Below are 14022 nucleotides of genomic sequence, written 5' to 3'. Positions count from 1 at the left end.
CCGGGTGGTGGTGGCGCACGCCTTTAGTCCCAGCACTCGGGAGGCAGAGGCAGGTGGATTGCTGTGAGTTCAAGACCAGCCTGGTCTACAAAGTGAGTCCAGGACAGTCAAGGCTAACACTGTTTTGAAAAACCAAGCGCCCCCCCCAATATATATATATATATATATATATATATATATATAGTCAATCTTATTAATTTGCATTAAGTTATTGATAACCACAAAAATAAAGATTACCATTCAAGAGGCTGAGAACATTGCTTAGTAGTTAGAGGGTTTGCTGGTCACACACAAGATTCTGAGGTTAATCCCAAACACATGTGTTCACACTAGCATACACCCTCAAAAACAAGCAAAACTCACAAAATCAAAAAAACAAACAAACAAACAAACAAAACCCACTTGACTATAAGCCATTCTGCAGCTTACAAAAACACTTCAAGAGCTTGATCTATTTGATTTCTTTTTTAAAATTATTACTTTTTTTTTTTTTTTAAGACAGGGTTTCTCTGTGTAGCCCTGGCTATCTTGGAACTCACTCTGTAGACCAGGCTGGCCTTGAACTCAGAGATCCGCCTGTGGTATTTGCTTTTTCACCTCTCATTAACAGGCCTGCCGTGTTGAGATACAGGGTCTCACACAACCAAATTCAGTAGACCCTATGCAGACCCTTTTTCCTTGGTTTGTTTTTCTATGTGTGTGGTACATGTACATATATGTGAGGGTGTGCCATCCCACAAGCGGAGAGCATTACATGTCCTGTTCTATCACTCGATCTTAGTCCCCTGAAACAGAGTCTCTTACTGAACCTGAAACTAGGCTGGCAGACAGCAAGCCCTGCGATCCTCCTGTCTTTGTCCCCCACTGTATGGAGGTTATGGGTATTTGTGGCCATGACTGGATTGTTACCTGGGGCTAGAGACTTGTGCTCATGACTTCAGGCTTGCACAGCCAGTGATCTGGCTACAGAGAGAAATCCTATCTCAAAAAACAAAAACAAAAACAAAGGGGCTGGGGAGATGGCTCAGTGGTTAAGAGCATTGCCTGCTCTTCCAAAGGACCCGGGTTCAATTCCCAGCACCCACATGGCAGCTCACAACTGTCTGTAACTCCAAGATCTGACACCCTCACACCAACACACATAAATTAAAATTAAAAAATAAAATATTAAAAAACAAAAAAGAAAAAGCAAGCTGAGCAAGGCAGGAGAATCAAACTTTAGTTCCTGCCTGGACCTCCCTCAGTGACGGACTGCTGTTACCTGGAAGCGAAATGAACTCTTTCTTCCTATAGTTGATTTTGGTCATGGTTTTATCACAGCAATTGAGACCCTAAGTAAGACACGGGTCTAGCTCCTAAGAGTGAGCACCGGAGTCCCATTTCATGCAGGCTCAAAAGGAATCCTCTGGGCTGGGCGTGGAGCTCAGTGGTAGGGCACTTGCTAGCTTGCACGAGTTCCTGGAATAGGGGACTCCTCTGCCTCTGCCGCAGTCCCTGGTTCTGAAGCCTTCAGTGACCCCAGCCCCTACCTCCTTAGGACAAGTTCCCTCCGTGTTTCCTAGGAGACCACTTTCCTCACCTACGTGCCTTCATCCTCCATGCCGTGTTTAGCATCTGATAGGCAACTTCCTGCCTGCCTTTTAATTTTGAACCCCTCTCCCCGAACCCAAGCACAAAATTAGTTTTTTCCAATCTCAAGGCTCTCTCATACCTTTGTGTTTCTCAACTCTGGTATCAGGAACGCTGACTCTACGAGATGCCTCATGAACAGGTCTCCGTACTTGAACAAGCTTGAGAAATCCTCTTCTCTCGCATGCTGTCCCGCCAAACACACTCAGGGAACTGGCAATACACACGTGGCACAGTAAAGGTGCCGAGAAGGCCTGCAGGGGACATGCCTGGTGAGCATTTTAAACCCTCTTACTCCCCACAGCCTTTGGAATCACAGAAACTTTTCCTGAACACCTTCTGGTGCAGGCTTCTATGAGCGCTAGCCCATTACTATCACGGTCGCAGTTCCTCTGGTTTGAGTCTCCTGCGGGACTGTGAAATCCCCGAGGGCTGGCACCGTATCGGAGATATCTAGTGCCTAGCACAGAGCCTGGCGCATAGACTTGCTTGTCTAATGGAAGAATTTCCCATCTGTAACAAAAGCATCCATGTGAATCCCAGAGGCAGGTCCCAGGCAGCACTTCCATGAAGGAGGTACCTGGCGACCATAGTGATGGGGACACAGGGACACAGACCTGCTTGCAGAATGTCTCTGGACCATCTGGGCATGTGATACATCCTTTGGAATCTAGGACCATGAGGTCCCCAGCATATGTGGGCATTCAAGCCTGAAGGGTTTTACAGATGTGGGGTGGCCCCTGTGGGTACAAGAGCTAAAGGGACACAGAACCACTTTAGTCTAGAAGACCCGGTGTCCTGTGTGTCGCAGGGACACTGTGGCAAGGCTGGAGCACGCAGCCTTGGGTTTTAATCATCTGGAACTTAGGGCTCTGAAAGACACAGTTCTGTGGAAAACACAGCTAGCCTGCAGGATTCCTCTTCCTCCGCAGAAGTCTCAGGAAGGAGACTTTGTTACTTGGTGGCTTTGTTACTTGTTATTTGGTTGCAGATCTGGTATTCATGTAGCTCAGCCTAGGCCAGAAGTTACTATGTAGCTGAGAGTAATATTCTAGAACCTCAGATTTCCTGCCTCCATCTCCCAGTGCGGGCACTACAGCGCGTAGCACCACACCTATTATTTCATGCAGTATGGGGGACTCGAACCCAGGCCCTCATTTTTGTCCTGTAAGCACTCCACCAACTAAGCTTTGGCTCCAGCACCCCTGAAGACTGTTGAGAAAGGTTGGAGCAACCGACCCTGAGGAAATTATGTCAATGGTGTAAAGGGACTGATAAGGCCTTGTCAGCACACTGCGTAACTGAAACCACTGGGGCATCAAGGTCTAGGGGAGTTCCTAGCCCTGGCTGTTTACCAAAAATGCTGGGTTCCTTCTAGTCCTGTTAACTCACACCCATGAATCCAGTCCCACCTGTGTTTCTGCTTGGGGGGCTTATGTCCAATGCATCCTCCAACGCATCCCTTCACAGCAGCGAAGGATGCACCCTGCCGCCTTCTCTCACGCTCCACCTTCCGGCAAATCCCAGGGTTAATTCTCCCTCCCCCAGAGCAGGGGTGTCACCCGCCCTGCTTTGTGAGCCCAGGCGCTAGAGGCGAGAGCCAGGGGACAGCTGAGGTGAGGAGGGTGACGGGGGCGGCTGGGACTAGGCACAAAAAGGGGGAGGGGACTCTGTCTGCAGCTGCCCCGCGAAGGGCCGGGACAAAGGGCCTGCTGGCGGACAGGCCCAGCCGTTTTCATGCTTGTTGGGATTAGGCGCAGGAAAGGCGCTCGGGACCGTGATGATCTGCAGCCGGGTGCAGCACGGCGCGTGGGGGCGGTTGGCGCCACCACCCCTGGCTTTGTGTGCTGTCCCGTGAGCTCTGCCGGCCCTGGGAGGCCACCCCTTTGTCTGTGCCCGGTCGGAGGATCCCCGAATATCAGCTGAACGCATCCGTCCCCCTCACCTCCCCACCCCCGCTACACTCGAGCCCTCGCTGGTCCCTGATGACTGGACAGGTCCCCAGGGATTCAGCCACTCTCCAGGCTAGAGCATGCCAGACCTCAATACAATGAACCCTCCATTTTTCCCGCGCCACTCCCGTCCCATACACCTGCCAGTTGCTCAACCCAAGGAATCTTTTCTCAAATTTATGGGCGATGAAACACACAGATTAGGAAATGGGCTAAGCGTTTAAAGCTGATGGCTTGGTGAGGAGGAGTAGGGTTGGGGAGGTGGGAGCATCTGGGAAGTTCTGGGATCTGCCCAAGTCTAACTGGAGAATCCCTCAGGCCCGGAGCAAATTGCAGTCTTATTTCTGAGGGGCTGGTGGGGCATGCACGAAGGTCTGTGTCCGGGAGTGAGCCATGTGGTGCAGGTGTCTTCATACACAGGCGTGGGCACGGAGATGTCTCTGCGTGTATATGAGGTCTAGCTCAGATCCAGAGCCTCTCCAATGTCATTCTGCCCTTTGTCACCGGAAGTATCCATTGGACTCTCGGGTCGTGTCCCCCCTGCCCCTCCCAGCACTGAGAGCAGGCAGCAACGCGGGGTGGGGGTGTTTGTTGTTGTTGTTGTTTTTTAAAGACAAGACCTCATTTGTCTCTGCTGGCCTACAACTCGCTTTGTAACCAAGGATAACCTTTGAATTTCTGATCCTCCTTCCCCTAACTCCTTACAGGCATTTCCGAACTCAGGATCAAACCTAGGGGTTTGTCCATGCTAGGCAAGCACTCTACCCACTGAGCTGCGTCCCCAACCACTCAATGCTTCTTCCCTCTCCCCCACCCCACGCCCAACTCCTGCCCAGATGATTTCATCTGCATGGGTGTGTTGCCTGCTCATATGGGCCAGTACCTATGATGGCCAGAAGAGGGTGTTGCATTCCCTCGCGCCTTGCCCCCCTCCCCCCACTGTAATTACAAAAAGCTGTGAGCTGCCACCAGGGTGCTGGGAACAGAACCCTGGTCCTCTGCAAGAGCAACAGGTGCTCTTAGCTGCTCAACCAGCAATTCTTTTTTGATACACAGCACAACCGCTCTGCCTCTGATGGCCTTGATTTTTTTTTTTTTCTTCTTTGTTAAATAGAGTCTCTGGGCCTGCTTCCAACTAGTCAGGCTCAGTCTAAGCCCTCCACCTATAATTCACTCTTCTCTTTCATGACCTGTAAGGGCAGCATGGCTGTTATCCCTGTTTTACAGGTGAGAAGACCGACGCACCACTAGCTTGAAGACATATGTGTCCACTGTGCACTGGAAATCACTGTCCTCTTCATCCTCACTTCCACTGCTTTCTAGGCTCCTTCCTCTTCCTCCAAGATGGAAGAGCCACAGGCATTGCTCCTCCTGTGTTCCTATCACATACAGACACCCCATACGAGGCACTAACATAGGGTGGGGAGTGGGGGGGGGGCCCGGGGTTTGAATGAGGTCTAGTAGACAGGTCACAGGCAGCCATCAGGGGACTGTCACCCTCCTTAAAGGTAGCCACTGCACAGTGGTCCGAAGGTTTCAGGCCCTCGGCTGTGGAGGCCACTGGACACATTTTGAAGCCTTCTGACCCCTTCAACTCTATTCTTCATTAGTTACTTGATCATTTCTTACACCCCAAGTTGTTGGGTTTTTTTTATTTATTATAATTTATGCAGATTACATCCCGAATGTTATCCCCTCACTTGTATCTTCCCATTCCCACCCTCCCTCCCTCTTCTGCCCTATTCCCCTCCCCTAGACCTCTGGCAGAAGAGGACCTCCTTCCCCACCACATGACCACAGCCTGTCAGACCTCATTCAGATACAGCCCAGTTTTTTGTTTGTTTGTTTGTTTGTTTGCTTGGTTGGTTTGGTTCAGTTTTTTGAGACAGAGTTTCTCTGTGTGTATCTCTGGCTGTCCTGGACTCACTTTGTAGACCAGGTGGGCCACAAACTCACAAAGATTCACCTGCCTTTGCCTCCAGAGTGCTGGAATTAAAGATGTGTGTACTACCATGCCCAGCTCAAAGGAACTTTTTTTTTTTTTTAAACAGCCCAGTTTTAAACAACATCTCTAATCATTCTGTAGGGGCTGACCTAGTTGGGGATCTGTTCTGGTTGGTTTTTAAAAAAATATTTTATTAATTTATTCATATTACATCTCAATTGTTATCCCATCCCTTGTATCCTCCCATTCCTCCCTCCCTCCCATTTTTCCCTTACTCCCCTCCCCTATGACTGTGACTGAGGGGGACTTCCTCCCCCTGTATATGCTCATAGGGTATCAAGTCTCTTCTTGGTCTGGTTAGTTTTTTTGTACAAACCTAGACTTATCTGGGAAGAGGGAATCTTAATTGGGAAAATATCTCCACAAGACTGGCCTGTAGGCAAGTCTGTGTGTGTGAGGGGGTGTTATCTTGATTAATGATTTATGTGGGAGTGGGCCTGCCCATTTTGGGGTAGTGTCAGCCCTGGGCAGATGGTCCTAGATGCTATAAAAAAAAAAAAAGCAGGTTAAAAGCTGGCCATGGTGGCACAGGCCTTTAATCCCACCGCTCTGGAGGCAGAGGCAGGTGGATCTTTGTGACTTCTAGGTCAGCCTGGTCTACAAAGTGAGTCCAGGACAGCCACGGCTACACAGAGAAACCCTGTCTAAAACCACCACCAACAAAACAAAAAAGAAAGCAGGTAAGCAAGCCATAGGGAGCAAGCCAGTAAGCAGCACCTCTCCATGGCCTCTACATCAGCTCCTGCCTCCAGGTTCCTGCCCTGTTTGAGTTCCTACTTGGACTTCCCTGATTGATGAGCTCTGATCAGGACATGCAAGCCAAATAAACCCTTTCCTTTCCAGTATGCTTTTAGTCATGCTGTTTTTATCATAGTAGTAGAAACCCTAAAACAGAGAGACCCTGGTGAGAAAGATCTAGATGAATGGGACCCTCTTCTCTCTCCCTAGGTAGGGCTACCCGACCCCTTGGCAGACCCTTCATGCTTCCGGTCTGGGCCTGCAGCCTGCTATTGGTGTCAATATCACCCCATGTTCTTCCCAAGCAAGACTCCTCACGTAGCTTCTGAAACTCGAGCTGGAAGAAGGGGGCAGTGACTTTCTGCCTGTCCCTTCCCAAGTGCATGATCCTTTCCTGATTCCCTTCCTTCCCCAGGGAGTGAAAAAAAGTCCCCATCCCAACAATGAACACAAGCTTCCAGGTTTAAAAATAAAATCTCAGGCCGAGGCCCCCTTCCCAAACTGAGAGTGGCCTCTACATTAGGCTCCTGAACACGAGTCTCACTCATCTTTGCAGGCCAGAGCTGTATAAGGTCAGGAGCTGGGTGGGGCCCTGGAGGTCCTATGTGGCAGGGGTCTGATCTTAATGCCTCCAGAACATCCATTTGTTCAAGCTTTATAACTGTCACAGGTAAGGAAACTATACCCCACTCCCACCCCCAAAAAAAAGACCCTCCCTTTATTTTGGTTGTTGTTTGCTTTTTGAGCCAGGGTTTCTCTGTGTAGCCTTGGCTGTCCTAGATTCGCTTTGTAGACCAGGCTGGCCTTGAACTCACAGCCATCCTCCTGCCTCTGCATCCCAGTCTCCTTTTGTTTTTGGTTTTGGTTTTTCGAGACAGGGTTTCTCTGTGTAGCCTTGGCTGTCCTGGTCTGTGCCTGCCTAAGTGCTGGGATCAAAGGTGTGTGCTATGATGCCCAGCTTCATTTTACCTTGTGTTTAAGACAAGAGCCTGTCTTATAGTATATATTTTTTTGTTTTTTGTTTTTTTGAGATAGGGTTTCTCTGTGTAGCCTTGACTGTCCTGGACTCACTTTTGTAGACCAGGCTAGCCTCGAACTCACAGGGATCCACCTGCCTCTGTCTCCCAAGTGCTGGGATTAAAGGCTTACAAATTCTGATTTTTCATCCCCAGTATCTCCCAGACTTCCAGCCTTGGCCCCAGCTTAAGGCAGATTGCTGTGAGTTTGAGGCCAGCCTGGTCTACAAAAGCAAGCCTAGGACAGCCAAGGTTAACACAGAGAGACCCTGTCTCGAAAAACAAAACAAAACAAAACACACACACACACACACAAAGGAACTCAGTGTGAAAGAGGCCACCAGGCAACAGACATAACAAAAACATGCTTACACGGTTTCATTTTCTGCCTTAGTTTATTTATACTTGATTGGTCCAGAGGTTGGGTTCACATTTTAACATGCAAAAACTACATAAAGTCCCCAGGGCCCACAGTTCACCACCTGCTCATCAAGGATGGAACTGTTTGGAGACCGAGTGGAGGAGTCCTCACTTTGCAGTGGGGAGACTGACGGCAAGAGGCGACATCAGTGCTGTCCCTGTCACCTGCCACTGTTCCCTCTTTGTGTCCCTGCTCATCCACTAGCATCTTGCGTTCTCTTGGCACCCAGAAACAAAACAAAAGGCTCCACTACCCTAATTACTGCTCCATCTAATACACATTCCTTTTCTGCTGGGGCCTGCCAATGCCTGTTCAAAGGGGCCACGCAGTAAAAGAAGAGTAAGTCAGCCATCCTGAGAGCTTGAGGAGACTGGACTTACACTGTCCTCCGTCGGCTTGGAAAGCTGACCTCTCGGCCCTCCGGACAGTCTGATTTCAGAAAAATGAACCAAACCAATTGGACAGTCACTGCTGCTAAGGCAAGGTTGGCACAGCCATGGAGAGGTGAAGAGAAGAGAAGTTCCCCCACCTCACCCCGGCCTTGCCACATCCGGTCTATTACTGCACGCTTATCTGCACACGGTCCCCTTCAACAGCCGCTGACGTCAGTATGGTCTCTAGTCTCTCCTCACAGTGGAGCAGGATGGTGTGTTTTGGAATTCTCCTACTCTTCGGAGTTCTGCCATCATTCTCTCCCACCCTCACCTTCCACAGAGCCAAAGACAGGGTTCTTCTTTTTGTTTGTTTGTTTTCTGTTTTGTTTTGTTTTTGTCTTGGGTTTCTATGTGTAGGCCTGGCTGTCTTGGAACTCAGAGATCCACCTGCCTCTGCCTCCTGAGTGCTGGGATTAAAGGCGTGTGCACCACCAGCATCCCAAGAGGACAGTTTTATATCTCCCTTCATCCTCAGCCCTGCCCCTGCCATAGCCTCCAGCACCATGCCGGTGCCCTCCCCGGAACCCATTCTCCACCAAACGTCCTGGCTGAATAGCAGCAAATGTGCAACGGAAGGCCAGAGACGCCAACGGGGCTGGGTGTGCAGTTCGGTGGTAGCACATTTGCCTGGCACGCACAGGGCTCTGGGTTCAATCCCTTGTATTGAGTAAACAAAGCAAACAAAAAGCAACCATCCCAAATTTAAAAAAAAATAAAAAAATTCTTACCAAAAAGCCAACACTAGGGACAGCAGTCTTAGCAGACAGAGCAAGGAATGAGTTAAATGAAGGGAGGAGCTAGAAAGGAGAAAGGTAGCCTGGGAAACTCCAGGAGAATGGATCAACTACAACCCTCAGATATGTGGCAACAAGCTAGGCTCCTTTCTCCAGGAAGCTGTGAGCCGCAGGAGAGACTAAGGCTGGGGGGGAGACTATGGGAGCACAGGGGATGGGTGGATGCCCTGCAGGCACAATCGAGCATATATTTGCATATGCCTGCTCTTAAGTCTTTCTGCAAATACACATGTTCCTAGCACATGCTTCTTATCCCAACACTGTCATAGGTAAGTGTGCCACACAAAGGTCCATTCACAGCAAACATAAGCCTGTACATTTTAACTAATACACACGCATACACATCTCTTGCCTCTACACCTTTTTTCAGGAATATATACACATTCGCAGGTACCTAGCCACACATGCATATATAAACATACATGCTACATATAACACATACAAGTTCATTCATACATGCCTGAACATACCTGCCTACATGGTAGCATATGCATACTCACGTATGCTTATTTACAGGCATGCCAACTAATACTCACGTGCTTACTTGTGCATAACCGCACACAGGCCTACAGATAAAACACCCTCGTGCACACCCTTAGCCCTGGTCCTGGTGCCTGCAAGGTGCTTCCCTCTGTTGGAGACAGCGGATAAGTTCCTTCCGGTTGTCTAAGATGGTGTCGAAGCTGTCTTGCAGTCGGGCCTGCTGGTCAACCAGCTGGTGCTGCAGAGCCCGGATCCACTGGAGCAGTGCCAAGCGCCGGTACATCACCAGGTGCGCATGGTGCTTTTCCTTCTCCCGCTCTTTGTAGCGCTCCTGAGCCTGAAGCTGCTGCACGGCCTGGGCCACGGAGGGCAGAAGGGGATCCAGAGGGCTTGGGCCTCGAGGGGTCCCACAGCTAGGCTCCGGACTGCTGCTCAGGCTGTCGACGCTCAAAGAACTGCTGGCATAGCCAATGTCCTCCAGGGGAGAGCAGATGCTGCTGGCACCGCTCAACTTCTCAGGCTCAGCACCAGGGATCTCTGCGCCCTCCGGGGGACTGCGGACTCCCGCCTTGGGGAGCCTTGTGGCTCGGAAGACCTGGTTATCAGAAGGCGACTCAGAGGAGCTCCTCATCAGGATGGCTTCCACTTTGCCTGGCACACCGGGCCAGTTCTTATTGGTATCCTTAGCGCTCTCCACATAGTTGGAATTACTGTCCGGTTGGAGCTCTGGTTGACATGCTCCAGGAGGCAGGCCTCCCAGGTACTGGGCCCCCTCTGCTAGTCCTGGCTGGATGGCGGCGAACATCTGGTCTGCGAAGGGGAAGCAGAAAGGTGAGTCACAGCAGGGCAGGGTGGGCCAGCAACCTCTTCGTGGTGCCCCTCCGTTCTCGCTGATGATTTGGCCTGTCTCCTTCACAGGGTTTTTCCCTTTAAGGCTGACCGTCTCTTCAATTCTACACACTTCTCCCCAGATCACTTCCCTCTGTTACAGCTTCAAGAACCATTATGTGTGGGTGACTCTGGGATGTGTCCAGCCCAGATCCAACTGATATTCAACCTGCCACCTCCCACCAGCTCCTCAAATTCTACACAACTGAACGGTTCTCTTCAGGGTCCTTGGGCAGGACAGCTCTGCTATCTGTTCGGTCAACCTGGCTGGATGCCTACGAGCACCCTGGACCAGTGACAGCCCTTCCTTGCTATAGACCTTGGTGTCTACGTTCTGACAATTCTTCCTCTTCTCTCACATTTGGCTCTCGTCATATTTACCCAGATGAGGGCCACAGCCTCTTCACTGACCCTCCTCTGGTTAAAAATATAAATTCAGGGGCTAGAAAGATGGTTCAGCAGTTAAGAGCACTGGTTGCTCTTCCAGAGGACCCATGTTCTGTTCCCAGCAGCCAAGGTAGGTGGTTCACAACTGCCTGTACTGCCAGCTCCATACCAACGCCAGCTCCATACCAATGCCCTCTTCTGGCCTGTTTCCCCACATCCATGTGTGCATACATACACAAGCACACACGCATATTTTGATACATTTTTTTAATTTTTAAAAAGACGCCCAGTTAAATAACAACAAATGATATTTTTAAAAGGAACATATATCTATATAGATACAGAGATAGAGAGATTTCACAGGGGTCTCGCATAAGACCATCGGAAAACAAATATTTACATTATGATTCATAATACTAGCAAAATTCAATTATAAAGTAGTAACAAAAGCTGGTGTGTGTGTGTGTGTTCACGCGCGCGCGCACGTGTGTGCACACGCGTACCTTTAAGTCCCAGCATTTGGGAGGCAGAGGCAGGTGGATCTCATGAGTTGGAGACCAGGCTGGTCTACAGAGTGAGTTCCAGGACAGCTAGGGCTACACAAAGAAATTCTGTCTCGAAAAACCAACCAACCAAACAAGCAAGCAAACAAAAAAGAAGTAACAACAGAAATAATTTTATGGCTGGGCGTCACCACAACACGATGAACTGTATTAAAGGGTCGAGGCAGAAGGAAGGTTGAGAACCATTGCCCTAGTGTAGGCCCAGCAGTAGCAGGTGTCAGCTTTTACCAGCCGAAAATGAACCGAGAGGGATTGCTGTGGGATCCCTGTACTTAGGAAAGATGGAAATAGTAGCAGGAGGCGCCTGCAGAGGACCCAGGACTTGAAAAGTTGGTCTCTTTCTTTTTCCTCCTCCACACTAGAACCCCTATCCTGAACCATAATGACATGCCTTTCTTGCAAGCCTGACCCTTCCCTCCCGGCGCTCCTGGGACCTTTCACTGCACTCAGTAGGCTCTGTCCTGAGCCCTCCCCGCTCTTTCTTCCCCAATAACAAACAGCTTTTAAGTTTGACCTGGCAAGAGGTTCTACCGACCACATTGCTATGACTGGGAGAACCGAGGACCCGTGAGTAAGAAATGGCATGAAGTCAACCAAGCAGGCACTTGGAAGGTTCCCCTATGGGTGACCGGGACCCTCCCCACAGCCAGCCAGCAATGGGCAGAAGTCAGGAAGAGAGTTAGTTTGGGACAGATGTGTCACCCTTTTGGTTTGTGAGAAAAGGCCTGAAGGTCCCTCCTCTTCATTTAAATTTTTTTTCCTAAGTCTGACCAGGCTCACAAAGGAAGCGAGGGTGGGAGTGAGCTAAGGATCCAGGTTTAAAAAGAGTCGTGGTGGCGCACGCCTTTAATCCCAGCACTCGGGAGGCAGAGGCAGGTGGATCGCTGTGAGTCCAAGGCCAGCCTGGTCTACAAAAGCGAGTCCAGGTCAGCCAAGGCGAACACAGAGAGATCCTGTCTCAAAAAACAAAACAACAATAACAAAAATAAAATAAAATAAAATTAAAATAAAAAGAGTCAGGAGAAATATGAGGGCAGACATGAGTCCAGACATCCCAGGATCAGGATTTCCTCCAAGCTAACCCAGGGACGGGGTGGGGAGAGGGGAGTGTGTGTGTGGGGGGTGTGTGGGGTTGTAGGATGGGAACTGGCAGCCTAGCAGGGGACAGATCACTATGACTCTAATCTCTGCAGAGGCGGCACCCCGACCTGCTCTCCCACAGCTGGGCCCCAAGCCCTCCACCAGGGCCCAGACTCACGGCCTAGAGGCGCCCGCTCCAGCGGGGTTGGCTACGGTTCCTCGGGGCCTGCTCGCTGCTGGGTAGGGGTTGGGGGTGGGGTGGGAGGTCCTTGGCCTGAGCGTGCAACGCGTCCCAGCGAGACTGCTTGGTCCCCGCACAGCGAACCCGGTCCCGGTCCCGGACTGCAGAGTCCAGCGGCGTCTGCGCGGCTGGGCGGGGCGGCCTGACCCACGTGGGCCGGTTCGGTTCTCCGCGCAGGAACTGCCTCCTCCCGCGGCTTGACCCGGGAGCCTTCCAGGTCCGGTGTCATCGCCTAACCACCCTGGCCGGGCGCCACGGATCCATCGGTTCGCCTTGCTGCAGACATGGCGACGCAGTGCCTCCTTCCTGGGTCTCACAGTGGCCTCGGAAATCCGCGAGGCAGCAGCAGCCGCTGAGGCCCTTAGCCGGCCCCACACTCCCTTTGTGCTTTGCACACATCTTCCTGCCGGAACATTCTCTCTTCATCCCCACTCACTCGTATGCTTTGGATCTTTGAGGACTCTTCTGACCCCTAGACCTGGTTATTCCCTTTTCTATCCTATGTCAGAGGGGAAAAAAGTCCCTTCACAGCATTTCTCGCTGATTAAATTCACTTAAGTGAAAACTATGTGGCTCTTACTGTTTGATTTGGTGTTTCGAGACAGAGTCTCATTATGTAGGCCTGGCTATCCTGGAAAGCACTAAGTGCGGAAAGGCACTGGAAAGGTTACACTGGAACAGCTGACTTCCATTGTAGGGTGAGATCAGATCTGCCTGACTCTGCCTCCCGAAGTGAAGTGCTGGGATTAAAGGCGTACTCCATAGCCACCAGGCCAGTTTCTTTCTTAAGATTTTCTTTTTATTTATGTATATGTGTTTGTGTTTGTGTGTGTGTGTGTGTATACATCTAAGGATGGGAGCCCCATTCCAGGTAAATTCTTCCTTTAGATATGTTTTCGAGACAGGGTCTCTCTGTGTAGCCTTGGCTGTTCCAGACTCGCTTTGTAGACCAGGCTGGCCTCGAACTCACAACGATCCACCTGCCTCTGCCTCCCGAGTGCTGGATTAAAGGTGACGTTCACCTCCAGGCCCGGGTGTGTGTGTGTGTGTGTGTGTGTGTGTGTGTGTGTGTGTGTGTGTGCGCGCGCATCTAAGGATGGGAGCCCCATTCCAGGTAAATTCTTCCTTTAGATATGTTTTCGAGACAGGGTCTCTCTGTGTAGCCTTGGTTGTTCCAGACTCGCTTTGTAGACCAGGCTGGCCTCGAACTCACAACGATCCACCTGCCTCTGCCTCCCGAGTGCTGGATTAAAGGTGACGTTTGCCTCCAGGCCCGGCTGTGTGTGTGTGTGTGTGTGTGTGTGTGTGTGTGTGTGTGTGTGTGTATCTAAGGATGGGAGCCCCATTCCAGGTAAGTTCTTCCTATAGATATGAAATTTAAAGACAAAATA

General features: G+C 50.5%; 1 protein-coding gene across 1 annotated transcript; it reads right to left on the bottom strand.

Moving 5' to 3' along the window:
• Nucleotides 1–7716: 7716 nt before the first annotated feature.
• Nucleotides 7717–13156, bottom strand: LOC311599589 (UPF0500 protein C1orf216 homolog). Its single transcript, XM_084785609.1, has 2 exons — nucleotides 12569–13156; nucleotides 7717–10282 (listed from the first exon to the last, which is right to left on the bottom strand). The coding sequence occupies exon 2, from the start codon at nucleotides 10275–10277 to the stop codon at nucleotides 9585–9587; it is 693 nt and encodes a 230-aa protein (XP_084641735.1). The 5' UTR covers nucleotides 10278–10282; nucleotides 12569–13156; the 3' UTR covers nucleotides 7717–9584.
• Between the last annotated feature and the right edge of the window lie 866 nt (nucleotides 13157–14022).

Source organism: Acomys minous (genome assembly GCF_964271855.1).
Source record: "Acomys minous genome assembly, chromosome: 6".
Classification (NCBI taxonomy): Eukaryota; Metazoa; Chordata; class Mammalia; order Rodentia; family Muridae; genus Acomys; species Acomys minous.
This window is presented reverse-complemented; position numbering and strand designations above follow the sequence as displayed.